Source organism: Prionailurus viverrinus, chromosome A2 (genome assembly GCF_022837055.1).
Source record: "Prionailurus viverrinus isolate Anna chromosome A2, UM_Priviv_1.0, whole genome shotgun sequence".
Classification (NCBI taxonomy): domain Eukaryota; kingdom Metazoa; phylum Chordata; class Mammalia; order Carnivora; family Felidae; genus Prionailurus; species Prionailurus viverrinus.
Window position 1 is genome coordinate 65,189,985 of NC_062562.1, and position 27,342 is coordinate 65,217,326.

Consider the following 27,342-nt stretch of genomic DNA (forward strand, 5'->3'; position numbering starts at 1 on the left):
ATTAAAAAAAAAATTTTTTTTTTATTAAAAAGAAAGCTCTCTGCAGCCGATGAATAAGCAAATTTTCATCACAGTCACTAAAAAGTGACTCGACAGACCAAGGGAAGGAAACACAAGTTCAGAGAAGTGCAGAACTCCGGTCAAGGGTAGAGCATACGGAAGGGCCTCAAAATCAGGGAGCCATGCTGGAGAGCTGGAGGCCGAGAGAGAGAGAGAGAGAAAGAGAAAGAGAAAGAGAGAGAGAGAGAGAGAGAGAGAGAGGGAGAGTGAGTACAGGTGCCTGACATGCTAAAGGACCAATAAAGATAAACCAGGCGCCATGTGTCAAGTCCAAAGAACCAGGATTCATTCCTTCAAGGGCAGCCCTCCACCCTGCAAAGTGAAGGCTCAAACAAAACCGTGGTTCAGAAGGTGGGGGCACCCGGGTGGCTCCATCCCAGGGTTGATCCCAGGGTTGTGGGATCGAGCCTCACGTCGGGCTGATGCTCATGCTGACGGCGTGGGGCCTGTTTGGGATTCTCTCTATCCCCTCCCCCGCCCCTCCCCTGCTCATGCTCTGTCTCTCCCAAAATAAATACGTAAACTTTAAAAAAAAAAAAAAAAGAAAGAAAGAAAACATGGTTCCAAAGATGAAGGAAATTAACAGAGGAAATTCACCGAGCAGCCCAGGAAGAGCCCGGGAAACCAGAGGAGCAGATATGAACTTGTCCTCCACAAATCCCCACCTGATGCTTCCAGGCGGAGGGAAAAAGGAGCCGGTTGGGGGGGGGGGGGGGGGGAGGTTGAGGCTTCCACCCCCAAAGCACAAGCTGCACCCAGGCCAGGACACCCTCCTCTCCCCGCGTCGTGCCCCAGATGCTCAGGTCTCTGGCTGAACATCCCCGCAGCCGCCACTCGAACGGGCCATCTGGAGGTTTGGGGCCCGGCAGACGACCACGTGGCGCCTGCTTTATCCCAAACACCTCTTCCCACACATCAGAGGCAAGACCGCACCACAGTGACAACCCTCTGGAACCCGGAAGCCGTGGCCGAGGAGGACACGTGGTAAGATCTTCCAGAACACGCCAGTGACCCCAGTGCAGACATCCCCCCCAGTGACCCGTCATGGTTACTGACCACACGGGTGCCAGCTCCGCCTGCTGGCATCCGACGTCCACGCTCCCCCATACCTGGTGGTACGGATGGTGCAAGAAGGAATCCGGGCAGCCGGCTAAAGCCATGGGCTCCTTCTTCAGCACCTGCAACAGAGACAGACCGTGAGAAGCAGCCAGACGGGACACCACGGTCACTGTTCGCAGCTTGTTCCAGGGCGACACACCCGAGCCGGTGGCCCCTGGACACCCTCGCGCAATCAGGCACTCAGGTGGGAGGTCTGCTCAAGGGGTCCCCGCTTTTCTTCTCACACAGAGACCAGCTACGGAACCCTGGGAAGGCCGTCCGCACGGTCACAGGATCCATGGGGCGCGGGGGCCCTCAGAGGGGTGTGGGGGCGCCGGCCCCCCCGCGGAGGCTCCCAGGGACTGCCGGGCTCCTTTGGTCATTACAGATATTAACACCCTGAAGACCTGATCTTCCTTTGGGGAATATGGATTGAGCCTCATTCCAATCAAGCACCGAGGAAGCTGTGTGTGGTCGGGGTCTCTCCGGTACCGCCCGTGTGTATGCTGACTCTCCCGGCCGCAGCCGAGATCAAAACACTGTTACGGGCATCTGACGCCCCCACTGGTGTCACACTCCCTGGAGGCACGGTTCTGTGACTACAATCTCTGACAATGACATTCACAGAAATGGACTTCTGAACGCACATTAAGCCTCTCCTCGCTTCTGTGTGAGCTACAAGTAACATGAGCTGTATTCAAAAGCCCATCGTGGGGGCGCCTGGGCGGCTCAGTCCGTTAAGCACCCGACCCTTAATTTCGGCTCAGGTCACGATCTCGCAGTTCGTGGGATCGAGTCCCTCATCAAGCTCCACACTGACAGCACAGAGCCTGCTTGGGATTCTCTCTCTCCCTCTCTCTCTGCTCCTCCCCAGCTCGTGCTCTCTCTCTCTCTCAAAATAAATAAACTTAAAAATTTTTTTTTTTCTTCTTCTTAAAAGCACATTGGCTCCTACAGTGAGATCCCAATAAGCACGAAACACAGACCCTGTCATTTTCGTTTTTAATCTGCTGCGGCACAAACCACATGCCTGATGCATACAAAGCAGACGGCGAATCTCCCTCCCCTCTGACGCAGACGACGAGTGGGGCGGGGAGGTTAGGGGCAACCAGCAGCTTGGCCGGGACTCGGACGGGTCACCCATTTGCCTCTGAACACAAAAAAACCAAGGCCAAACTTCCATGAAGCGAGCTTCTCCGAGATCCTTCCTTCTAAAGCTCAGCGGTAATCAGAGAGCAGGGGGAGGATTCCGGGAACAGAGAGGAACCAGGGACAATGTCTTCTCATGTGGAAATCATCGGACGCTGAGAACATTTTCAGGAATGGCAGCAATGAACGCTCTCCATCATAATCGGTCCCAGAGGCGCCTGGACCATCGGCCCTTCTTCAGCCCAGCCCCGCTGAACAATTCATAATCCCTGGCCACGAGAGGCTTTTCTCGAGCCTCTGCGTTTGTGGCTGTCTTTCCCTGCTCCACCACCAGCTACCTTCCTATGCCCTGTAGGACTGAGCTCAGGGATCACCTCCTCCAGGAAGCCCCCTCAGACTGCCTCTCGCCAATCAACACTGCTCCAAGATGGCTCGCTCAGTCAGTGTCCACTGGGCTTCTGGCATCTGGATCCAAGCCGGTTTCACAAAGAGAGCGCTGGTGGTCATCACTGTCAACCCCTTTAGAGCAGGAAGAAAACACAGCAGCTCTAGGAAGGCCACCCCACCATGTCCAGGAGCCGCCTCCAACAGGACTACCCGCCTCTCCTACGGTGTCCCCAGAGGAGGCCCAGGGACAGGCAGGTGTCCTGCTATTCTAGAACACAGGGTCTCCTCTGAGGCTGCCTTTCGGAGGAGCAAGAACAATGGACACTAACAAGAATCCCTACAACGAGGCAGCAAGGAAACCGAGCTTAAAAAAACACTTTCTGGGGGCACCTGGGGGGGTTCAGTTGGTTAAGCAACTGACTCTTGACTTCAGCTCAGGTCATGATCTCACGGCTCATGAGACTGAGCCCCACGTTGGGCTCTGTGCTGACAACGCAGAGTCTGCTAAGGATTCTCTCTCCCTCTCTCTCAAAATAAACAAATAAATTTAAAAAATTTTTCTGCTCCTATACTCAGAGCATGGAAGGTCCCACTTCCCTGAAGTCGTTTTACTACAAGAAAAATAAAGACTATTTAGTCAGTGGCTCATTTCTCTCAATGAAAGAAAAAAGGAGAATGGAAGAAACCGGACAGGCAGGAACTGCCCGGGACAAGATAAACCAGAGGCTGTGGGCAGTCAAATCAGAATCAATGCTGCAGACAGTACAGTCCATGGACACAAAATCCCAGGAACGTGGACAACAGACCCCAGGGAGAACGCATCAAACAGAGTGGCAAAAAGGTTGAACAGTCTGCAATTTGGCGCAAAACTCGGGGTGCAGAGAACAGCGCCCAGCTGTGAAGGGAACACCACCTTCCCCAGCTGATCTCGACCCTGCACCTCTCACGCATCTGGGGCAGAGTGAAGATTCTCTGACCAGACAGTCTGAGTTTTTCAGAATTCAGAAAGGAAGACTCACGAAAGCTTCCCGGGGGAATCCTGAAAGACTCCAGTGGGGCATAAAAGTAAGGACATTCATTCCGTCAACCAAAATAGCAACAAAATCGGGGCGCCTGGGCAGTTCAGTCAGTTGAGCACCCAACTCTTGGTTTTGGCTCAGGTCGTGATCTCGCGGTTTCGTGTGTTCGAGCCCCATGTGGGGTTCTGCACTGACAGTGCGGAGCCTGCTTGGGATTCTCTTTCCCTCTCTCTCTTTGTCCCTCCCCCACTCACACTGTCTCTGCCTCTCTCGAAACAAATAAACCTAAAAAGAAAGATAGCAAAAAATTCGAAGGTAAGACCCAGTCATGGGCTGAAGCGTGTCCTCCCCACAATTCAAAAGTTGAAGCCCTAATGCCCAGGACCCACAACGTGGCTGTATTTGGAGGTGGAGGTCTTTAAAGATGTGATTAGCTTAAAATGAGGTGTTAGTGTGGCCCCCGAGTCAATGTGAGGGGACCTGAGGACACAGACACACGCAGAGGGGAGACCGCGGGAAGACACGGGGAGAAGACGGCCGTCTACATGCCAAGGAGAGGGGCCTCACGAGGTCCCAGCCCTGCCCACACCTCGATCTCAGACTTCGGCCTCCAGAGCCAAGAGGAAATAAATTCTGTTATTTGAGCTGCCCAGTCTGTACAATTCTGTTAAGGCAGTCGGTCCTGAAAAACTAATACAGACCCAAGATAGGAACACACTATTAAATTGCTATTTCAGCTAAAAGGAACAGAAGTGCCCTAAATCTATAACATCCACTACCAGGCAATTATGTTTTCTCTTAAGTGTTTAGGATCCTTTAATCCATCTGCACAGAAACCAGAGAATGACCTGTAAGAGGCTGCTAGGCTGAAGGGAAAAGGGTAGGGGCAATGGAAGCCCTAACAAGATGGCGGGAGGGCCCCACGCGGTAACTGGCTTCTCTACTGCATGGGCACGGCTGTGGCTGGTCACCTCTCTCCAGCCTTGGGCAAGGCCAGTAGCCCCCAAGCCTGTAAACCTGTCTGGCCCATAAGTCAACCTGGGCCTATGGTAGCAAGTCTCATGCGTCCGTGTGTCCAGCATCCAGCCGTTTAATCCCAACACCAACCTAGCTGCTATTCTGAAAGTACTCTGGGGAAGTGGTTGACATTTGCAATCACTGGACTTTTAGGCAAAGGGGATTACCCTCCCTACAAGAGGTGGGCCTCGTGCAATCAGCTGAGGGCCTTAAGAGCAAAGACTGAGATTTCGCAAAGAAGGGATCTGACCTCAAGACTGTAGCAAACTCCTGAGTTTCCAGACTGCCAGCCTGGCCCAGGGATTTCAGACTTCTCAGTCCCCAACAATCACGTCAGCCAATTCCTTAAAATAGATCTCTTTGTATGTACACACACATGTTCGGTGTCTCAGGAGAACCCTAACGTATGCACCCCAGCCAACCACGGCCAGATCACACGTGGTGTCTCCTGTAGGCCTCCCCAGTGCCCATATGAGTCTGATGACTCTGCGTGGTCAACCTCCCAGCCCCCAGCCCTTCTCCAAACACACCCTCCACCTTCTTCAGCCCGCAGCCTCCTTTCCCTGAGCAGGCTAATTTTCTCCCCTTCGCCCACATCCCCGAGGGCCTTGGGGAGGGGTTAACACCCTTCTGGCCCCTTAAGGACCCTCTCAGCACCTGTGCTAATGGCTGCCCTGTTGCCCCATGCCCCCTTCTGCCACTGCTCCCCACATTCCTTCCAGCTCACTCCGTGCGAGCCGCCCTGCCCAGCCTTGTTTGCCTCCGGAACTCTTGGACATGTTCAACACGTGGAGACACGTAACTTTCCCCCGAAGCTTCAAATTTAATGGGTGTTGGAGTGCCAGAAATATCACATACACATGCCAATGTTATCACCTAAATACGACCTTTGAAAGCATTTACCAAGTGAGATTGCTTCTCAGTCAGAATAATAGACATCCCGTAAGTCCTGCTGAGTAGCTCCCTTTGGGATAAGAACACTATAGTTCGATACAGTAAGAAGATCAGAGTAACTCGAGTCTCTAATAAAATGTATCAAACCCAGCTCTCATTGGATTTAATGGTGAAAGATAGAAAGCTTTTCCCTTAAGATCAGAAACAAGGTGAGGATGTCAGTTTTTGCGTCTTCTACTCAACATAGCATTGGAAGTTCTAGCTAGAGCAATACAGCAAGAAAAAGAAATAAAAAGGCATCCAAATTGGAAAGGAACTAATACAATCTCTGTTCACAGACGACACGATCTTATCCATAGAAAACCCTAAAAATTACTAAGACGCACACATAATTAGAGTTAACAAATGCATCAAAGTTACAGAATGTAAGATAACACACTAAAACTAGTTGTGTTTCTATACTCCAACAACAAAAAATCTGAAAAAGAAATGAAGAAAACAAATCCACTTGAAACAGCATCAAGAATAACAACTAGGAATATATTTACCTAATGAGGCAAAACACTTGTGTACTAAAAATTACAAACGTCGCTCTAAGACTATAAAGAAAATATAAACACGGAAAACATCCTGTGTTCATAACTGGGAATATTTAACAGTTTTAAGATTATGACAATACCCAAAGCATATACAGAGTCAGTGTCATCCCTCACAAATTCCCACTGGCATTTTTTTGCAGAAATCGATAAAACCTTTCTAAAATTCATATAGACCCTCAAAGGACCCCAAACAGCCAAAAAAAAAAAAAAATCTTGAAAAGGAAGAACAAGGTTGGAGGACTCACATTTCCTGATTTCAAAACTGACTACAAAGCTTTGGTGATAAAGACAGTGTGAAATGGCTGAAGGGCAGATGGACAGACCAATGGAATACAACAGAGCCCGCAGAAATAAACCCTCACGTATGATGGCAGGCTGATTTTCAACAAAGGTGTCAGGGCCATTCAATGGGGAAAGGACAGCCTCTTCAACAAGCAGTTTTGGAAAAACTGGATATCCACATGCAAAAGGATGAGGTTGAACTCCTATCTTACACTATCAATGAACATTTATTCAAATGGATCAAAGACCTAAACTTAGGAGTTAAAACTGTAAAACTCTTACAAGAAAGCATAAGAAAAAGTCTTCATGATGTTGGATTTGACAAAGACTTCCAGTTAGGACACCAAATGCATCAGCAACAAGAAAAGACAAATCAGACTTCATCAAAATTAAAAACATTTGTACCAAGGATATGATCAAGAGATGGCAAAAACCCATAAAAAAGGACAAAATAGTTGCAAATCATTTATTTGATAAGGGATTAATATCCAGCATATATAAAGAACACCTACAACTCAACAGTGAGAAAACAGGCCACCAATTTTAAAAATGGCCTTGACTAGACATTTCTCCAGGGAAGATATAAAAATGACCAATGAACACTCAACATCACTAGTCATTAGGGAAATGTAAATCAAACCATGGTGAGATACCACAGAAAATAAGCATTGGCGAGGATGTGGAGAAAGTGAAACCCTTCTCTGCTGCTGGTAAGAATACAAAACGGCACAGCCTCTGTGGAAAACAGTATAACAACTGTTCAAAAAAATCAAATGGAAAATTAACGTATGTCCAGAAATTCTATTTTTAGGCATAAGCCCCAAAAGAAGCAAAAGCAAGGACTCAAACAAGTACTTGTTCACCCGTGTTCAAAGCAGCATTGTTACAATAGCGGAAGAGTGTAAACAACCCAAGTGTCTATCAACAGATGAACGGATAAGCAAAAGGCAGCATATCCATACGACGGAATATTACTCAGCCTTGAAAAGGAACGCAAGTTTGACACACGCTACAACAGGATGAGCCTTGAAGAAGTTATGCTAAGTGAACTAAGTCAGTCGGGAAAGGACAAATGTTGTAGGATCTCGCTTCCACGAGGCCGTCTACAAACAAAATGTAGAAGTGAGCAGGGGCTCGGGAGAAGGGAGGGTTAATGGGTACAGAGTTTCTGTCTGTGATGATGAAAAAGTTCTAGAAATAGACAGCCATGGTGGTTAGACAACGTGAATGTAAGTAATTCCACTGAATTGCACACTTAGAAGGGGCTAAAATAGGAAATTTATGTTTTATATGTTTTATCCTTTTTATTTTATTTTTTAAGTTTATTTATTTATTGAGAGAGAGAGCAGAAACAGAATCTTAAGCAGGCTCTAAAACATCAGTGCAGAGCCCAATGTGGGGCTTGATCTCACGAACTGTCATATCATGATCTGAGCCAAGATCAAGAGTTGGATGATTAACTGACTGTGCCACCCAGGTGCCCCTATCTGCTTTTTTGAAACATAGAAAAGATAGCTGTCCAATGAGCTTCCTTTAATAAAATTTAAAACTTTTGCTAATTTTTTTTTAAATGTAAGCATGAGATTCTGCAGAATTTCTTAGGATGTTAAAACTTGAAGATGGATAAAGCAAGGCTTGCAAATATCACTTCTGTACAAACTTTTTAAAAAATCTTTTTTCATGTTTATCTTAGAGAGAGAGAGAGAGAGAGAGACAGAGAGAGAGAGAGAGAGAGAGAGAATAAGTGGGGGAGGGGCAGAAAGAGAGGGAGACACAGAATCCGAAGCAGGCTCTAGGCTGTGAGATGTCAGCACAGAGCCCGACGCGGGGCTCAAACTCACAAACCGCGAGATCATGACCTGAGCCGAAGTCGGACGCTTAACCGACTGAGCCAGCCAGGCGCCTCTCTTTTTAATTTCCAAAATGCTTCCTGGTCACACCAGTTTTACCACTTGGAATTGGTTAAGACTTGTCCGTTTTGGTCTCTCTTGACCAGCAATGCCCTCTCTGCTCTGTGACTCTACGTCATCCAGCTGTCTGGCAGGTGAAATGAAACCCCCACCGCAAGCCCTTGGTAAAATCCATCTTGCCACCCGTACCTGACAAAGACTGGGACCACGGTCGTGATCTGTGCTCTTGTGGAGACTGAAACCCTCATCCTGCTCCTGAGCAAAAAACTTCACCTCTAAACGTCCTACAACAATACAGGCTCGATGACACACTGTGCCACTTTGTAAAGAGTTCCCCATTATTTTTTTACATTGATTTATTTTTGAGAGAGACAGAGCATGAGCAGGGGAGGGGCAGAGAGAGAGGGAGACACAGAATCCCAAGCAGGCTCCGGGCTGTCAGCACAGAGCCCGATGTGGGGCTCGAACCCACGAACGGTGAGATCATGACCTGAGCCAAAGTCGGACACTTAATCCACTGAGCCCCTGAGGCGCCTCACGAGCTCCACATGTAAATCATCAGCTGACTTATCAAAATGATGTGCTTTGTACAGATACTGAGGAAAAGCCTCCTAGGCTGGTTGCTACTAGAGCTTTCTGTAACAATAAACGGCATTCTCTCTAACCGTTGTAGAATGACGAAGAAATTGTACCCGTGACTGCTGTCCTGTCTTCCTTCAATTAAAGAGGCTTACTGCTACGTTCATCTCACTGTGTGGATTCCATATGTCCTTTTAATTATGAATCTGTCCTTTGCCAGAATCCCATTATAAATAATGTATTGGAGTCTATCCATTTTAACAGGGTTTTGAACTTGTGATAAAAGTTTAAATAATCTTCACCACGAAGCCTGAACTTTCTTCCTTATTAGACGACAGTTCAGAAAAATAGTTCAAGCAGAGCCAAAGTCTGCTGATGCTAGAGTCAACATTTTTCTCAACAACGTCAATATTTACACTTCTGGGTCCAGCAGCTGGACTTGAACATGCCTTTGTTCTTTTTGTTTCATGTTTATTTTTTTTCCATTTTGAGGGCAACTTCTGCTAAATGACGATGACAAGACCATCCTAAGATTTTAAATGTTGCACCCAAAACCGCTTTTTCTGAGTTTCTCACTGAATCTCTGGAGACCGGCAGGCATACCTATGCCTTTCTCATCACAACCTACTGGGAATTACGCTCGTGGCCGATTTCAAGTGTCTGTCAACCCTTCCCATAGCGGGGACCCCGTATGCTACAAATGTCAACTGTGATGCTGGCAGGTGCAGCGAGGGACCCGGCACCTCATGTACACCCGGCTCTTATCACCTGGCAGAGTGCTCAACGCGGGCTCAGGATCCACGCGATCCGCTCTGATTTCCGCCTCTGCTCTGTTTTCCTTACTGAACACACATGACCTTGATGTCAGCTGCGGCGATACGTGATACGTATCGTGATGCGTATCGTGATACGTATTGTGATGCGTGATACGACCCACAATGTGAAGACAGGTTCAGGTTCAAGTGTGTACGTGGCGCCTCTCGCCTGAAAGCTCACCGCCTTCTGTGGCACGCACCTGCTGCCCACCGGCCCCCTCCCCCTGCCCGCACCCCTCCCCTGCCTTCCTGGTCCGCCCCGGACGTGGCAAACACCTGAGCTCCCGAGCGCGTCTCCTCCTCTGACCTACTCTTACGAGAACGCAACCAGCCGCCTCCAAGACCCCTGAAATCACCTGCAGGGTGGCTTCCCTGCTCCGCCGAGGACAGCACACACTGGGGGACTCTTTCCATCTTCACTTGACCAGAAATTCAACATGTGCATTTCACCCTGCTGGGGAAGCCGAGACATCTCCTTAGGGCACTTACTTTGTTCGCTCCAGCGTGCCTGTTTCCTACTTTCTCCTCACTGCCTCCTCCTCAGGACACTCAGAGGACAGCCTGGTGGCCCTCGGCTCCTGACGCTTCGCACAGCCCAGTGCCAGCTCGTCGCCCTGCGGCCCTGCCCCGCGGCCACAGCCGGAGAGCGACTAAATGCCTTCTCAATCAAGAACTTGGTCTTGTTCCCTGCTCCGCCGAGGACAGCACACCCGGGGGGGCTCCAAGCAGACCAACCAGCGTAACTGCCGACGGGCAGGCTAAATAAGAACATTTGATTTGGAAGTAAAAGCAAGTAAATAAATGAAAATAAAATTGAAAAAGAGAAGCTGCAAGTCTTAAAAATAAATCACGGCGGGGGGGGGGAGGGGGGCGCCTGGGTGGCTCGGTCGGTTAAGCGACCAGCTCTGGATTTTGGCTCAGGTCATGATGTCACGGTTCGTGGGTTCGAGCCCCACTCTGGGCTCTGTGCTGGCAAGGAGCCTGCTTGGGATTCTCTCTCTCCCTCCCCCTCTCTCTAACTCCTCACCCGCCTGTGCTGTCGCTCTTAAGAATAAACTCAAATAAATGAATAAGTAAATCACTGCGAGACTTTTTAAAAAGAAAGCGATACCTCCCATAAAAGCCAGGGACCCTGCTCTTTACCAGGACCAACATTCAGGATATATTAAGGTCTTCGCTTGCAGAGCTGAAAACAGCACATTCACCTTCTAACTCATAATAAAGGCATTAGAAGAAACTAAGAATACTTCAAACATCAAAGGGAAAACAGAAACCAGGTGACGAAGGTAGCATTCACAATTTATTCAGAAGATGGGTGTCAACAACCCGATTCTCTTCGTTTCAAAATAACATCCGAAGTATTCCAATGTAAAAAAAAGAAACATACTCAAGGCACACTGAAACAGAAATGCTGTGAGAAGAGGGCCAGGAAGGGAGGGGCAGAGACGCAAGAACAGGACGCAAAGTGACGAGAGAGGGGACAGGGCCAGCAAAGTGCAGAGCAGAGGAAAGACACGCTAATGTACTGCGGACAGCAGAGGGCATGTTCGTAACAAACAACAGTGCTCAGCCTTTCTCCTCCAAACAAGAAAACATCCACATATTAGAATCTTAAATGAATGGACATAATACTTCAATAAGAAATTTACGTGAAAAACAAGAACTCCACGCACAGAACAAAAGCAAAAGAATACGGTATTTTTTTTTTAATCGTGGTAATTTTATAGACATTAATAAAGAAAAAAAATTTGGGGGGCGCCTGGGTGGCTCAGTTGGTTAAGCGTCCAACTCTTGATCTCGGCTGGGGTCATGATCTCGTGGTTCGTGAGCTCGAGCCCCAAGAGGGGCTCTGCACTGACAGCACGGAGCCTGCTTGGTATTGTCTCTCTTCCCCTCTCTCTCTCTCTGCCTCTGCCCTGCTCTCTTTCTCTCTCCCTCTCAAAATAAACAAACTAAAAAACTTAAAAAAAAAGAAATTTGGACAGGGCGCCTGGGTGGCTCAGCCAATTGAACATCCGACTTCGGCTCCAGTCATGATCTCACAGTTCGTGGGTTCGAGCCCCACGTCGGGCTCTGTGCTGACAGCTCGGAGCCTGGAGCCTGCTTCGGATTCTGTGTCTCCCTCTCTGTGCCCCTCCCCTGCTTGTGCTCTCTCTCACTCTCTCAAAAATAAACATTTAAAAATAATTAGAAAAAAGAAATTTGGAGACTTTAATGAAATTAGAACTTTTATTTAAAATGTACGCCAAAAATCAGAACAATCTTAAAAAAAGATCCTTAGGGTAGAAAACTCTGGAGATAAAAAGGACTGAAGCCCGTACTCCTCCCACCTTCACCCCAACATATAAAGAAAGCCATGGACTTAGATGTTCTTACTGTCAATTATTTCCATTTGTCAAGACGGAGAAAAAAAGAAAAAAGAAAAAGACAGGATTTCTCAAGTGCTTGCTGAGACCACGTAGTGGGCTGGGCAGGGATAGTTACGTCTGTGTACAAACACATGCACACACGCACACACTCACCCTAGTATCATTCCGCGGTTGACAGGCGTGAAACGGAGTGCAGTGGTCAAGGTCCTGGGGCCAGTGATGGGAAGGGACAGAGGAGGTAACAAAGGTCAGTCCAGAAGTACATGCCCACAGTCCCGTGGTTGTTAAACTGTGGTCCCCAGGCACCACCTGGGCACCTGCTCACACACAATACTGCAGCCCAGACGCTGACCCACTAAATCAGAAACTGGGAGTGAGTCCCAGGGGGGGCTCTGTCTCTCTGGCCAAGCCCCAACCGCAGGGCGCCTCGGGTGCCTGGGCTGCACCCAGACCAGCAAAAATAAAATCCTGGGACAGAGGCGTGGTTTTAAGCTCCCCAGTGTTTCCAAAGCTGAGAACCACTACTCTCCTCTCTTTGGTTTACGACGTGTGCAAGAGGAACAGAATTGGGAAAAGACTGCAATAAAGCCTCGAAGACTCCCAGTTCGCTTTCTGGAAGCTGGGGGGTAAACCATATCATCAGTTCCTCAAAATGTTCCACCCGAATCCTAAGGGCCAGATCCCCGGCTGGAAGCTGTAGCTGGTACGTTCTCTGCCTTTTACGAATCTACCCCTTTTTCCCATGGAAACAGAACCCACTCTAGAACACCGATCGAAGGGTGAAAGCAGGAGACGCGGCAGGCCAGGGCCCATCTTGACGGCCGGCAGGACAGATGGCCTCATCACCGCAACGAGGTTTGGACGTGACCGTACGTGGGAGAAGGACCTTGGGCTTCATATTCTCAGCCTTTGGTAAGAGACTTGTTTGGAATATTCTATTCAAGAGCCCACAGTGCCTTCCACCCAAGTGCTTTGTTCAGCCTCCTGACCGAACACAAGCTCGAATCCTTGAACAAGCCACGTGGAGACACTACTTCTGTCCCCACCGGACAGGCCAGGAGCCCGAGCAGAAGCGGCTTGCCTCCGGTCACCCGTGCCGGCCAACTGTGTGGTCAGTCCCTGAGATCCTCTCTGCAACAATCCAGAGACCAGATGCGGAGTGCCCAGGAACGGCCATGCGAGCCAAGAGAGGCTGACGGTGGAAACTGACCCTCTGTTTCCAGCAGCCCCAGCCCGTGGGCACCGGGCCTGAGAGCCAGGCCTCCCTCCACCGTGGTTAACGCACAGGCGTGCCATCGTGTGCTGAGTCCGGGATGGGGCTCCTAATCCAGTTCCTGAAGGCTCCCGTAAGGACTGACCCCATGGACTCGGACGCATCGCTAGAAAAGTCAAGAAACAAACGAGCCACAGAGAACAGCTGAGACGATGCACAGGCCCAGCGGCCTCCCGACCTCCGTCAGAAATGCATTACCACGGAAAACAACAGATTCTCCGGATCGTGAGATGAGGGCATCGGTGAGAATGCCACGCGCCGCCTTCCCAGAAGTGGTGGGACACTCCCTGAGCAGGTGGCGAGAGGGAAGCCACATTTGCACAGAGCCCCAGACAACCCTGACACCCGTAAGGGGGCCATCCGCCCTTCACAAATGGGGACGCGCGCTCAGATATGAGGGACAACCTGGATGGACCTCGTGGTCAAGGGAAGCCCGTGGGACCGGGCACGGGCGGCAGGCCTGGGAGCCGGAGCAAAGGAGGGATCTCCTGCAGAGGAGGGCATCCGACCTTGTGTGACCAGGGAGACACCAGGGGGAGAGGAGAAACCGTCGTTGGTTTTAAATTTAAAATGGGGGTTATTTACACATAAACCTAAATTTGGGGTCCTTTTAAAAGAACTTGCTTTCCAGGACGCCTGGGGGACCCAGTTGGTTAAGCGTTCCACTTCGGCTCAGGTCATGATCTCACGGTACGTGAGTTCGAGCCCCGCGTTGCGCTCTGTGCTGACAGCTCAGAGCCTGGAGCCTGCTTTGGATTCTGTGTCTCCCTCTCTCTCTGCCCCTCCCCCTCTCATACTCTGTCTCTCTCTCTGTCTCAAAAATAAATAAACGTTAAAAAAAATTAAAAACAAAAAAACAAAAAAAACCCCTTGCTTTCCAGGGCACCTGGGGGGCCCAGTCGGTTAAGCATCCGACTTCGGCTCACGTCGTGATCTCACAGTTCCCGAGTTCGAGCCCCGTGTTGGGCTCTGTGCTGATGGCACAGAGTCTGCTTGGGATTCATTCTCTGTCTGTCTCTCTCTCTCTCTCTCTCTCTCTGCTCCTCCCCTGCTCATGCTCTCTCTCAAAATAAATAAGTAAAAATAAACTTAAAAAAAAAAAAAGGAAACATAAAGACCCTCCCAATGAATAATCGCAACATTCTGTCCTCTGGCACGACCTGAGTAACTCACCACCAACGGAAAGACACCAGATCCCTCTGGGGAGGCGAAAAGTCACATAGTGAAGTCAACGTCTTTTCTCATATTCCAAGGACTGCGGGCCCTCCCCACCGGCATCCCTGGGCCCAGGCCCCCGTCACCCCGCGATCCCTGCACCCCAGCTCGTCTACCTTGGTGTCCCCAGGGGCTCCGTCCTCCCTACCATGACTATTTCTTGCACTAGGAAGAACAGGGGGCGGGGAAGGTTTCTGTCCATCGCTCCTCCTGCAGCTTTGCTGTCTGTCTGCAAACCTCGATGAGACAGATTCCAAACCCGCTGCCCCAAGCTCCGTCTGCAAACCCCACGGCCCAGAGACACCCCCGTCGCACAGGTCCCAACCCACCGAAACCTGAGTGCCCGTCCCAGAACATCCGCCCCCGACACCAGGCTTAACAGGGTGAGTCTCCCGCCCCATAGCCACTCAGTCCACCTGCACAACGTCTGTCCCTTCCCTCCTCTTGTCCCACCGCCACACGGTCCCTGCCTCTCTGCTGCCTACCAAGCACCCCACATGCCCACCGAACCCACCTGCCAGCAAGAGCTTGTCCCAGGCCCTGCCCTCTGCCTCCCCCGCCCATCCTCAGTATCCCTCGGCCATCCCAACAGAAGTGTGGTTCTCAACGCTGCTCTCGTGTCACAAGTCATTCTTTCAAACTCCCGGCCCCAGCCCCCCCCCCCCCCCCCAGCAGCCCACCTAACTAGCACCCATACCTTAAAGAACCGTCCAGGTGACGGGCAATGTCCGGGCAGAGGGCAAGGCGGGGAAATAAGGCACAAGTTACCCCCAGCCCCAAGGATCTCCGCCCTCCAACCTTCTTACTGATCCGAACCTATGTTAGCTGGACACGAGGGTACGTCTTTTTTCCAGTGAAGCCAGAAACGATCTGAACGCTCTACGTGTCCATCCATCACAAGGATGCCAATGCGCGTAAGTCCATGAACACCACGTCCGTGTGCGTGTGTCACGTGAGGTGTGTGGGTTTCTAATTCGATTCCGCTCCAACGCGTCTACAAAATTATATGGGAAAATACTCACAACGCATCACGTCTTCTACAACTACCTGTTCTCTCCGCTCCCCGAATCCACCTGGCCGGCCCTGTCCCCGCACTCCTGAACCCGCATCCATCCAGGATCCAGGCTCCAGGCCTCCGGCACCCGGCATGGCCACCCGTTGGACTCAGGGCCCATGAACACCTCCCAGGACGCCAGGACACCACCTCGCTCGCGTGCTCCTGCTTGGTCTCCACAGCAGTAACCCCCTGACACTGAGACCTCTAAATACTGGGGGCCGTCACCCAGTTCTCAGGCCCCTCCCTCCGGCGTGAAGCTCCTTCCTCTCCATCCCCGTAACTATCACCTTGTGTCTTTTCCAGGACCCAGCCCCCGATTCCCACCAAGCACACACCCGACTCCTGCCCGCTGCCGCTAGGCTGTCCGCCCCCCCCCCCCCACCGCGGCCTCTCTGACCCAAGTGTCCACCTCAAAGGCCCCCACTGCTTCTCCCAATCAGCACCTGCAAACGCCCTCCACCCACTGGCTCGGGCAGAGACACTGCATCATCTGTGAGCCCAGCCCGCTCTCTCTTCCACACGCCTGCCGCCCCCCGGAGGCAGACCCTAACTGCCACCCCCGACCAAGTGTGGTCCGAGCGCTCGGTCCCCGTACCCAGCTGCTCGACTGCAGACCTCCCAGCAGAGAAGCTGGGGTGGTCCTCTTAAAATCAAGCCCCCGCCTGCACTGCTCTGCCCTTGGATCCCACGCTGCCAGGGACCCTGGTCCTCAAAACAGCTGCTGGATCCCCTCCAGACTCTGACAGGCAGAGACACAGGGGAGGGAGGAGGGCACCGGGGGCGGACGGGGAGGACAGAGGGGCGAGAAGAAGAACGGGCCACAGAGCAGGTCAAACCACGTCTGGAAGGTGCTTCATCTGGCTACATGCTGCGTCACTACGGGAAGCCGCAAAGTTGAACTGGAGGAAAAGAAAACCATTTGGCGGCACGTAAATCCCGCCTATTTTACCAGGAGGTCCTTCCCGCTCCTGTGAACATGAAAGGAAGGTCAGAACAGGCTCCGGCCGTCGGTTCTGATTGTTGCGTCCTCATCAGGATTAAGAGCCAGGCCGGAGCGGAGCCAAGGCCGGGTTCAGGCCCTGTGCCCACTATCCCGTGGCCCACAGACGGTCGCAGGGTCCCTCCTCACCCGCCAGGTGGGAGTGAGATGCGGCTGCCTGACACGGGCGGAGGTCGTGACCGCTGCTGGCTCAGGTGCTCCTGACCCCTGACCCCTCTTCCCTCGCGGTTCTTCTGTCCACGCCACCAATCCGTTATCTGCTGCCCTCCTACACAGCTTCTCGCTCCTCTAAGGCAAAGCTTGTATTTACCCCAGTTAAAAATCCCCCCAGTGTAGATACAGTCGAGCCCTGAGGATCATACCGTAAAATCTTGGATTGCGAGGAACTTGTCCTGCGAGGGTTCCGCAAGACGAGCAAACGTTTCTAGCAAATTTTAACTTGATAAACGAGCGATGTCTTGCGATACGAGTCGTACGGGACGCCGAATGTCACGTGATCACAACTGAGCTACAGGTCCCTGAAGTGCGCTTTGAAATACGAGCGCTTTGGATGACAAGCGTGTTTCCGGAATGAATCATGCTCTCAAAAACCAAGGTTTTACTGTAAGATGATGTATCTTCTTAAGGGTTTGGCCTGGACGAGATGCACTAAATGCAGGAACACACCTCGCAGGAGGATGGATGTCTCCTATCTCTGCAGGTGGACACGTGTTACCCGCGGGGCGAGGAGGGGGGCGCCGGACAAACCCACATGGCCCACCTGGACACCCGCTGCCCCTCAGCAGGACCCTGACGGCAAGTGGGGACACGCCTGCCTCCGGGGCCAGGCGGGAGGGCAGGCACCTCGCTGTAAATCACTGCTTGGGGGCCATGTGTGGTACAGACTGACATTAACGAGGCCACACCAGGAAGGGGAGGCTCCATGGCGGGGGCCAAGTCTGGGCCAGTGGTGGGAACTGGGGAGCTGGGGAGCGAGGAGGTGGGAGGAAGCACAGATGTAGGGGACACGAGATACTTTAGCAACGCAGGATGGAGCCCCAAAGCCAGGCCGGGAGAAGCAGCAGAAAACACTCAGGGTGGGACCACGGGAAGGAGCCCATTGCTGGACACTTGCTGGGCGTCGACTTGCATTTTCCTCTTCCTCCCCCTCCTTCTGGCCAGCACGTGAGGCCGTGTGCAAATGAGGAGCCCACAGCCCAAGGTTTAGGCAACAGGTGCATTGAGGTTGTGGCCGGGACTAGGGCCTCGGGACCAGAGCCCTCTGGGGATGGAGGCCGGTCCAGGTAAAAACATAACATTATCCGTTCTGGCCACATAGACTTTGAGGGAAAACAGCTCTGGTCTCATGGACAGGGCGGGACCCACCCCCCAAAAAGGAAAAAGCTACTGAGGCCATTTCTTTCGCAACCATCATGGGAAGTCCTGACTCTTACTTCAGGAAGACGTGCTAAATGAAAATACGTATTTTTTAGAAACTCTGCTTTTCTCACCTAAATAAAGGGTCAAAATGGATCTCTACAACCTAGAAGACACTAAAAATTCTTCAAACAGCACAGTTCTAGAGGTTTACAAACGCATTAATCTCTTTCCCACGCGACTTGGATTTTTATTAGAAAATTCCTTAACGTCTAATAGTAAAACGGAATTTTAAAATTGTTCTGTTTAAGGGGCGCCTGGGTGGCTCAGTCGGCGGAGCGTCCGACTTCGGCTCAGGTCATGATCTCACGGTTTGGGAGTTGGAGCCCCGCGTCGGGCTCTGTGCAGACAGCTCGGAGCCTGGAGCCTGCTTTGGATGCTGTGTCTCCCTCTCTCTCTGCCCCTCCCCCACTCATGCTCTGGCTATCTCAGAAAGAAACATTAAAAAAATTTTTTTTAATTGTTCTGTTTTCAAAAAAAATAGATTTGTATCTATTCTGGCCACACTAGTCCTACACTATGGGAGTCACAATAACGAACCACGAAGGGGCACCTGGGTGGCTTGGTTGAACGTCCGGCTCTTGATTTTGTCTCAAAGTCATGCCCTCAGGGTTTCATGAGTTTGAGCCCTGCTTCAGGCTCTATGCTGTCAACATGCTTGGGACTCTCTCTCTCTCTCTCCCTCTTGCTCTGCCCCTCCCTCTCCCCCCCACCCCCACTCTCTGCCCCTCCCCCACTCACACTTAACAAAAAATAACAAACCACCAAGAGTTTTTCTTCTGAAGTTTGTAATTGGCAGGATCTGTCATTTTTGAAATAACATGTTCCCCCATTGGCCCTGACGATAACTTATAATAACTAATAACATTGGTCACAATAACTAAGAAAGCGATAATCTCTGGGTGGAGCCCCCACATCCATCACACTCCCTCCGGACCCTCAGATATCAACTCTCTTGTCTACAAAGCGATTTGTCAAAAGAAGCCCTGACAGGACAAAGAGGTACATGTCCAGAATGTCACCCTCCTCTCTCCGTCCCCCAGCCCAGCTTCAGGACCCAGGTCTGCTGCTTCTGAAGGCAGGGAATGTTTAGATCAAGCATTCGACCAGCGGGTACTTGTTATCGTAAATCCCATCGCGCGTTACTGCATCCTTCCATCTTCCTTTCATTGAGACTGTGAACTCAGAAAAAATGACCCCCCCCCCTTCGACCCAGAACATTCTGCAGCAGCCTGCTGGCCCAGCCACTCCGTCAGCAATAGCATCCCCAGGCTGCCTCTATTCCCGGAAAGAAACAGGGAACGTGTATTTCTTGACAGTTGGAATGTCTGAGCCATGGATCACACATAGGAGCTGCCACAGGGATCCCCACGGGGAAGCAGCCTGAATGGGGCTCCCTCTGCTGCTTCAGGAACCGAGTCCCCCTGGCACACGCCAAGGCACAGAGTTCTCTGCACAACTTCTAAGACGGCCACAGGCAGCGCCGTGATCCGTGCTGCTCTTAGCGTTCCCGTGTGAAGCCACTTGGAAAGCTGATGAGCTACCATCTCTGGACAAGGACTGAAGAGCAAGAAAGATATTTCCTCATTGCTTCTTTTCTCTTTTCTACTGTAGCAGGTGCACACATGAAGTTCCCCCTTTTTCTCTACAGCAGGTGCGCACAGGAAGGTCTCCATTTTCTCTTTTCTACCACAGCAGGTGCACACGTGAAGGTCTCCCTTTTCTCTTTCTAGTACAGCAGGTGCACATGTGAAAGCCTCGGTTTCCTCTTTTCTACCGCAGCAGGTGCACACAGGCAGATCTCCGTTTTCTCTTTTCCACTGCAGCAGGTGCACACGTGAAGGTCTCCATTTTTTCTCTTAACCACAGCAGGTGCACACAGGAAGTCTCCTTGTCATTGTCCATCCATGCGTCCATCTCGGGGCAATCCTGTTCAACAGAAGCTTCCATGACTGCAAACATGTGAAGCCTGGTAAGAGTCACCCTTGGGCTGACACATTTAGAAGTGCCAAAGTATACCAGCCATGATTCTAAATACCCAAGAGCGGCAGAAACCTACAGTAATTATAAAACCTAGCTTCCTACCACTAGTCCCCAGTGTCCGTGAAGTTCAGCCACGTCCAATGCCAATTCCAGAAGAGTTATGTTTTTATGCCACAAAGATACACGAGTTCCAGTCTAATGACGCTGACCACTTTAACAGGACAGGAAAGACATTAGCTACCTTAGACGATGAGTCACCCAAGCCCTACCTTCAGCCTAGGCTGACCCCCATATCCCAAGATAACTCACTGGTGACCGAAAGGATAGGCCCTTCCAGACCAGTCTGGGCCGTCTGAGAAGAAAGTTAAGTCCAGGAATCATCTTTCACCATTGGAAACATGAGTAAAATAAATAAGATAAAGATAGGCTGACAGCATCCCCAGTGGTTTGCCCCTGATGCTACAGACCAAGCAAGAATTAACTAGGTGCCACCCATGTGCCTGGGGCTCCCAATCTTAAGACAGAGACAGCACCCTTGGCACTTTATCCACATCGACTTGCCTTGAACACTGTCCTCCCGACCAGTCATACACCTGCTCTCTCTCAGCCCAAGACACACGCGACCAGTAGACTCACGGCAATGTCCCAAGACAGACGCCTGAGCCCTTGGCAGGAGGAGATCACATCCAGAAAGGGGGATGGAAGGAGGAACACACTTTCCCACAAGCCTAGATGGAAGTGCACGCGCAGTAAAGCAAGCATTCTACACCCGCCGTAGTGGAACAGCAAAAGCCTGGTTGAGGTCCCTGAGGCTCACCTTCAACACCGCGTTAAACACTCTTACCCTGCAATTGTCCAAATTGATTTTGATGCTGTCACTGCTCAAAAAACACTGAGCTTCCAGGAATAATGCCTGTTACCTTTGGGGCACCTATGTGGCTCAGTGAAGCATCGACTATTGATTTTGGCTCATGTCATGATCTCATGGATCCTGAGATTGAGCCCTGCATCAGGCTCTGTGCTGGCAGCTTGGGACTCTGTCTCCCTCTCTCTCTCTCTCACTCTCGAAATAAATAAACATTAAAAAAAATTTTTTGCAGGGGGAATGCCTGTTGGTTAACCATCTGACTTCAGCTCAGGTGATGATCTCACGATTCCTGAGTTCGAGCCCCGCATCGGGCTCTGTGCTGACAGCTCAGAGCCTGGAGCCTGCTTCGGATTGTGTCTCCTCTCTCTGTCCCTCCCCTGTGCACGCTCGCTCTCTCTCTCTCTCTCTCTCAAAAGTAAATAAACATTAAAAAAATTGTTTTTAATTTTTTAAATGCCTGTTAGCTTACACTTAAGTACCCAAATACCCAAAGTTCTCAGAAACTTGTCGATACTGCACATTTTAACATGATGCAAAGGCCTCCAATCCCTCTTGGCATCATGAAGGTAACGAGGGAGAGGTGAGCTTAGCTGGCGTTTCTTCCCCTCACTGTCACCTTCCGTGCCAGCAGCGTCCAGTGAGAGCTGAATGAGCCCCGACAGGTAATGAGGCCGTGCATGTGCACCCTCCACACCCCCGAGGGGGTGCAGGGGAGCTGAGTCTCCCCTGCACGTGGCCACAAGGAGCCTGTGCTCCAGGAAGGTGTGAGTTTCCAGGCTGTGACAAGGAGCTGAGCTCGGGTGGTGCTGGCCAGACCCAGCTGGCATGAGTCCCCCGGCCCCACTCAGTCCTGCGGTGACGCCCCACCAGGGAAACCACCTGCTAAGGAGATTACAACGGGACCCCCGACTCTCACAGCATAAACCCGAGATGTCCAGAGCACAACTGAAAATCACCTGTCACTCCCAGAACAAGGTCAATGGTGCCCTGGAACGAGATGACCACAGATGCCAGCACGGTGAGGACTCTGGCTGGAATGGGCAAGAGTGTCCGTGTGACCGTCCTACAAATGCCTCCGTGACAATTACACACATTCTTGAAACAAACGAGAGCTAGAGACCTGCATCTCTAAGGGACTTACAAGCCGGGTGCAAACAGATTATTTTGCTTCCTTCAGTGTTAGTGAGTTTTAGATTCCTTCCACCCTCGGGGAATAACGTGCCAAGACCCCAACGTATCTGGACCCAACAGTGCAAACAGCTCAATCAGATATTTATCAGATGCACCAGCTGACGGGGGGGGGGGGGGGGGGGGGGGGGGGTGGAGACACGCCACAGGATCCTGGCTTCTCAGCACAAGGAGGAGAGAAGGTTCGTGCAACCCCAGCATCAGGGCACGCTGGGTCAAGCGCCCCAAACGAGGCAGAAATAAAACAATATGGGCACCCCACGGGAGGACACAGAAGTCTGCCAAGAGGCTGCGAGGATGCTTTCAGTGGGGAGCACAGGGCAGAAACACAGTCAACGGGGAGTAACGGGAGAGCAGAAAGAGAGAAGCAGGCACCATTAGAAAACTCAGGAGGCGACAGGAGTCCAGAGAGGAGGACACACGCCGAGGTGCACGCCAGTTCCTTCCAGGTCTGTCTTTGTGGGGGCCTGGGAGGCTCAGTCGGTTAAGCATCCGACTCTTGGTTTCGGCTCAGGTCATGATCTCACGGTTCGTGAATTCGAGCCCTGTGTCAAGGCTCTTCGCTGACAACACGGACCCTGCTTGGGATTCTGTCTCCCTCTCTCTCTCTCTGCCCCCCACCCCTCTCTCAAAATAAACAAAAAACAAAAAAAAATAAACTCCCTTCCTGGCTGGCTGGCCTCAAGCTGTGGCACAACTGGGACTCTCTGCTCTTGAAAAGAGGAAGACAGAAGTCACTCCATTTACAGTTAGATTCTTAGGAGGTGTGGGTTTAAATTATACCATAAACGGGGAGGTGCGACCGGTCAGCACAGCCGGGCAGAGAAATGGCTTCCACCTCCTGTCCTGCTACACAGGTTACACCCGCTGCAGCAGTAACTACCACCATACCCCTCCCAACCCAAGGCTCCAAGGCCCAGAGGGGGCGCCCTCCTGCTGTATGTTGAGGGGCCGGGGGCCCGCACCGCTGGGCGCATGCCCACCTCTGCTGTCGGGAGAGAGCACGCTCTGGAGGCGAGGCCCCGCAGAGGGTGCGATGCAGCCGACACGGGGTCTGGGGGTGCAACGCTCTGACCCAAGTCGACTGCGAGAACAAAACAAGCAACTAAAACCTGGGGTCAGAGGATGGCTAAGCTCAGAGGCCTCCGTGGGATCAAGCCTAGGACAGTAAGGGGCGCCTGGGGGCTTCAGTCGGTTAAGCATCCGACTCTTGATTTCGGCTCAGGTCATGATCTTGCGGTTCGTGGGAACGAGCCCCGAGTCGGGCTCCAGGCTGACAGCGCAGAGCCTGACTGGGATTCTCTTTCTCTCCGTCTAGGCCCCTCCCGGGCTCATGTGTTCTGTTTCTCTCTCTCTCTCTCTCAAAATAAATAAATAAACTTTAAAAACAATTGAAACAACAAAAAAGTCGGGCAGGTAAGACCATCTGTATCTTTCCCTCCCTCCCCCTAAGACCCCAAAATAAACAGGGCTCTTGGGATGCATCGACAGTGAAGGTGGGAGGGAGGGCGGCCCTAATGCCCAAATGATCCCCCCCACCCTCACTGACAGCCTTCGACCCCACCCCTCCAGGATGGGGATTCCCATGCTGGCTCCACCCAAATCCAGAGCCCCGGTCAGAGCCACCCTGCAAACCAAAGCCTGTGATTTATTAATTTCCCTGTTAGCCACTAACTGGGTCCCTCTCAGACCCTTTTATTTCATGTTACGGCACCTTCCCGACGGGGCTCCGACTCACAGATCAAAGAGAAGTGAGCTCATTTTATTCTTAACATTTGTTTTTGAGAGAGAGCGAGAGACAGAGTGTAAGCAGGGGGAGGGGTAGAGAGAGAGGGAGACACAGAATCTGAAGCAGGCTCCAAGCTCTGAGCTGTCGGCACAGAGTCCAACGCAGGGCTCGAACTCATGAACCGTGCGCGAGATCATGACCTGAGCCGATGTCGGACGCTTAACCGACTGAGCCACCCAGGTGCCCCTGAGAAATGAGTTCTAAAGGGAACCTCTTGCTACCAGAATGTTCCATGTGTGCAGGGTTGTGGCCAGCCTGCAGACCCCAGTGCCCCACCTGGGACAGTTAGCTAGTCCAAACTGTGCTCTCTGGAACTAATCAATGACTAGAAAAAGGTCAGGAAAATGAGAACCAATGTAATGCTTTATCTAATACGTCATAGGTCGTGTTCAAGTTAGCGGAGCCTAACGTGGGGCCAAATTAGTTCTCTTTAACGCAGGGGATCATGGAGGATGGAAGGAGCCTCACCCCATCCCTGGTGGGGTCAGCACTGCTTTGGAGAAGATGCACACACTAGACCACCCAATGGAATGGCCTGTGCCTGCAGCCCACACACCTGCACGCCCCCTGGCTCCCTCCGTGTCCCGTGAAAAGTGCATTTTAGACTCGTCTGGCTAGGACTAAGGGTGCAGTGTGAGGCCACAGAGAATACAAACTGGTTTTTAAAAAATCTAAGACCTTCAGGGCACACAGGTGGTTTAGTCAGTTAAACGTCCAACTTTTGATTTCGGCTCAGGTCATGATCTCACCGTTCGTGAGTTTGAGCCCCTCGTCTGGTTCTGCGCTGACAGGGCAGAGCCTGCTTGGGATTCTCTCTCTCTCTCTGCTCCACCCCCACCTGCACCCGCGCTCTTCTCCCCCCCCAAATAAATAAATAAGCATTTAAAAAAAATACAAAAAACAAAATCTAAGACTTTCTACCTTGGACTCATCCCTGGAGAAGCCCATCACGAGAACTGTCAGTGACCACAAAGGCACCCGTGTCCACTGCCCAGCCATCCCCCAGACCCAGCGGGCTCCAGGCCCCCCAAGCACCCAATGGGTCCCACACATGCCACACGAGAGGTCACCACATCAGCGTTTGGGTCAAGAAAGGGTTTTGTGGCTACAGTGTTTTTGGACATGCCGTCCCTGGACCAAACTTCAGGGACCCACCATTTAGTCCCTACACCTAGTGACCTTGCTGGGCATGCAAACTCATCCAAACGGGGGACGGACAGCCCCAGACCCAGCTGCCCAGTCCGGGAGGGTAGACGTGACACGCCCCACACGGTGCCTTCCACGTCAGCAGACCCCCACGCTTAAGCTGCCACGGATAACTAGATTTCAGGCCCCAGACAGGAGGATGAACTGTGAAACGAGGCTTCGTTTCATTGCGTGCCCACGCCAAGACGTCCCTCATGGGGCTGTCAGAATCCAGAGGCTGGCGGCTTTGATGGTAACAGGTAAGATGGGGACGCGGGGTGGAAGCTGAGCAGACAATCAAAGAAGCAGGGACAAGCGTGATCAGGGACGCCTCGGGCCTTTTTCCAGGTGTGTTCCTTCCATGCTGCAATCAGCTTGCCAGGGACAAAACCAGTCCCAACCCTCAAGGAGTCTCGGCACGACGTGTAACAACCCCGAGGCATGGATGAAGGAGCCGGTCAGCGGGAGGGAGCACAGGGGCCACGAAGGATGCCCACGGCCACGTGGGAGCATCAGCCCGACCCACGACACCAGGTACCTTCCTTCTGTACCACGCCTGCCAGAGCTTCCGGCACGAAGTGCTCGCCGAGGAAGGCGAAAACAGAGGCAAGACAAAGCACCTGTGCCCTGGGTGTGGGACACAGATGGGATGGGGGCCACGATGAGGTTACTTCTCCCATCATTTCGTTCCCCACGCTGATTTCTGCAGCCTCCGGGAAGAGCCGGATAGGACGCGTCTGCCCCTTTTCTTCATCTCCCTCTGGTTTACAGAAAGCAGTCTGTACCAGTGGTGGTGTTCCTCCAGGACTGGGGTAAAAGTCTGATGTCGCGGTTCATGGGAAGCAAGCCTTGCTCGGTGGGATGGGGGCAGGAGCAGGGAGGCCAGAGCTAAGCCCGACTCCGTGTGGGGAACATGGTCTCCATGAGGGCTCACTGGCTGGCAGGGGGCAGGGAGGGATCACACCCCAGAAAAAAAAAAATCAACTTTCGTGTTCACTATCCAGAGAGAAAGAAACACGAAACGTCCACGCGTGCACCTTTTGAACCTGAACAGGATTCTAAAATGTTACTCAGCATCTAACGCAAGGCTGATGCTCGGGAAGGATCTGCTGAATAAACCCGATTAATGAAGGGATTAGAACCCTCCTGTTCTGCACTATAGACAGGCAAGGAAAACCCAAGGGAGTCCAGGGTCATGACAGGCAGTAACACGGAACAGGAGAAGGGACCTGAGTGTAGGAAATGGGGAGAGAAAGGCCAGCACCTCTGTCCCCGAGAAATCTGGACCCGACTTCCTCAGCCCAGGGTCCTGTTAGGGGCTGACCTCAAACATTCCTACGCTGGAACGCTGACCCCAGAATGTGCCGCTGGAACACTGACCCCAGAATGTGCCATATCTGGAGATAGGGTCTTTAAAGAGGTGCTTAAGGGGGCACCGGGGTGGCTCAGTTGGTTAAGCGTCTGACTTCAGCTCACTTCATGATCTCAGGGCTCACGGGTTCGAGCTCCGTGTTAGGCTCTGTGCTGACAGCTCGGAGCCTGGAGCCTACTTCTGATGCTGTGTCTCCCTCTCTCTCTCTGCCCCTCCCCCACCACTCACACTCTGTCTCTCAAAACTGAATGAATGTTATAAAAAAAATTTAAAGAGGTGATTAAGATAATTTGGGTTCTTGGGTAGGCCTCAATCCAAGAGGACTCATGTCCTTAGAAGAAAAAGAAAGCAGAACCCAGAGGCACACAGGTGGAAGACCATGCTGGCACCGAGAAGACGTTCATCTACACGCCAGAGACGGAGGCTTTCTAAGACTCTCAGACTTCTGGCCTCCAGAGCTGTGACCAAACGCACATGTGCTGTTCAAGCCGCCCTACCCGGGGTATTTGTTACGGCAGCCTGAGCTGACTGATACACTCTCCAGCACCCACCATCCTCCCTGGAACCAAAGGCCGTTTGCTGGAAGACTGTTCCGGCCTCAGTTCTCCAACTAGCGTCGCAGCCCCATGGACAGCATGGTAAGAACCCCACACCCCAGCCGACTGGGACAGAAGGGAAGGTCCAGGTGTAGCACCTGCCCCAGAGGCTCATTATTTACGGGCACCCCACTACCAGCGCTAAGGTGGGACGCACCCCGCACAAGCTCCAAGCTCCATCGGAAAACAAAGCCTGAGGCAGGAGCCGCCCCCCATTCTCTC

At 51.8% G+C, this 27,342-nt stretch overlaps 1 protein-coding gene across 12 annotated transcripts in view; it reads right to left on the reverse strand.

Annotated features, from left to right (window-relative positions):
- Window positions 1-27,342, reverse strand: part of GRB10 (growth factor receptor bound protein 10) — a 190,752-nt gene that overhangs the window by 133,218 nt on the left and 30,192 nt on the right. For 5 of the 12 annotated variants that reach the window (XR_007148069.1, XM_047840055.1, XM_047840070.1 and 2 more), the window contains one exon: window positions 1,170-1,238. The exons of 5 other annotated variants lie outside the window; for them this stretch is intronic. Coding sequence is in view for 6 of the 7 variants with exons in the window: in XM_047840048.1 (XP_047696004.1) it covers window positions 1,170-1,238 (69 nt within the window). In the remaining variant the exon portion in view is untranslated. Of the gene's footprint in view, window positions 1-1,116; window positions 1,239-9,762; window positions 9,782-27,342 lie in introns of those variants that run through there. 2 more of the 12 variants (XM_047840077.1, XM_047840087.1) reach the window with 2 other exon arrangements.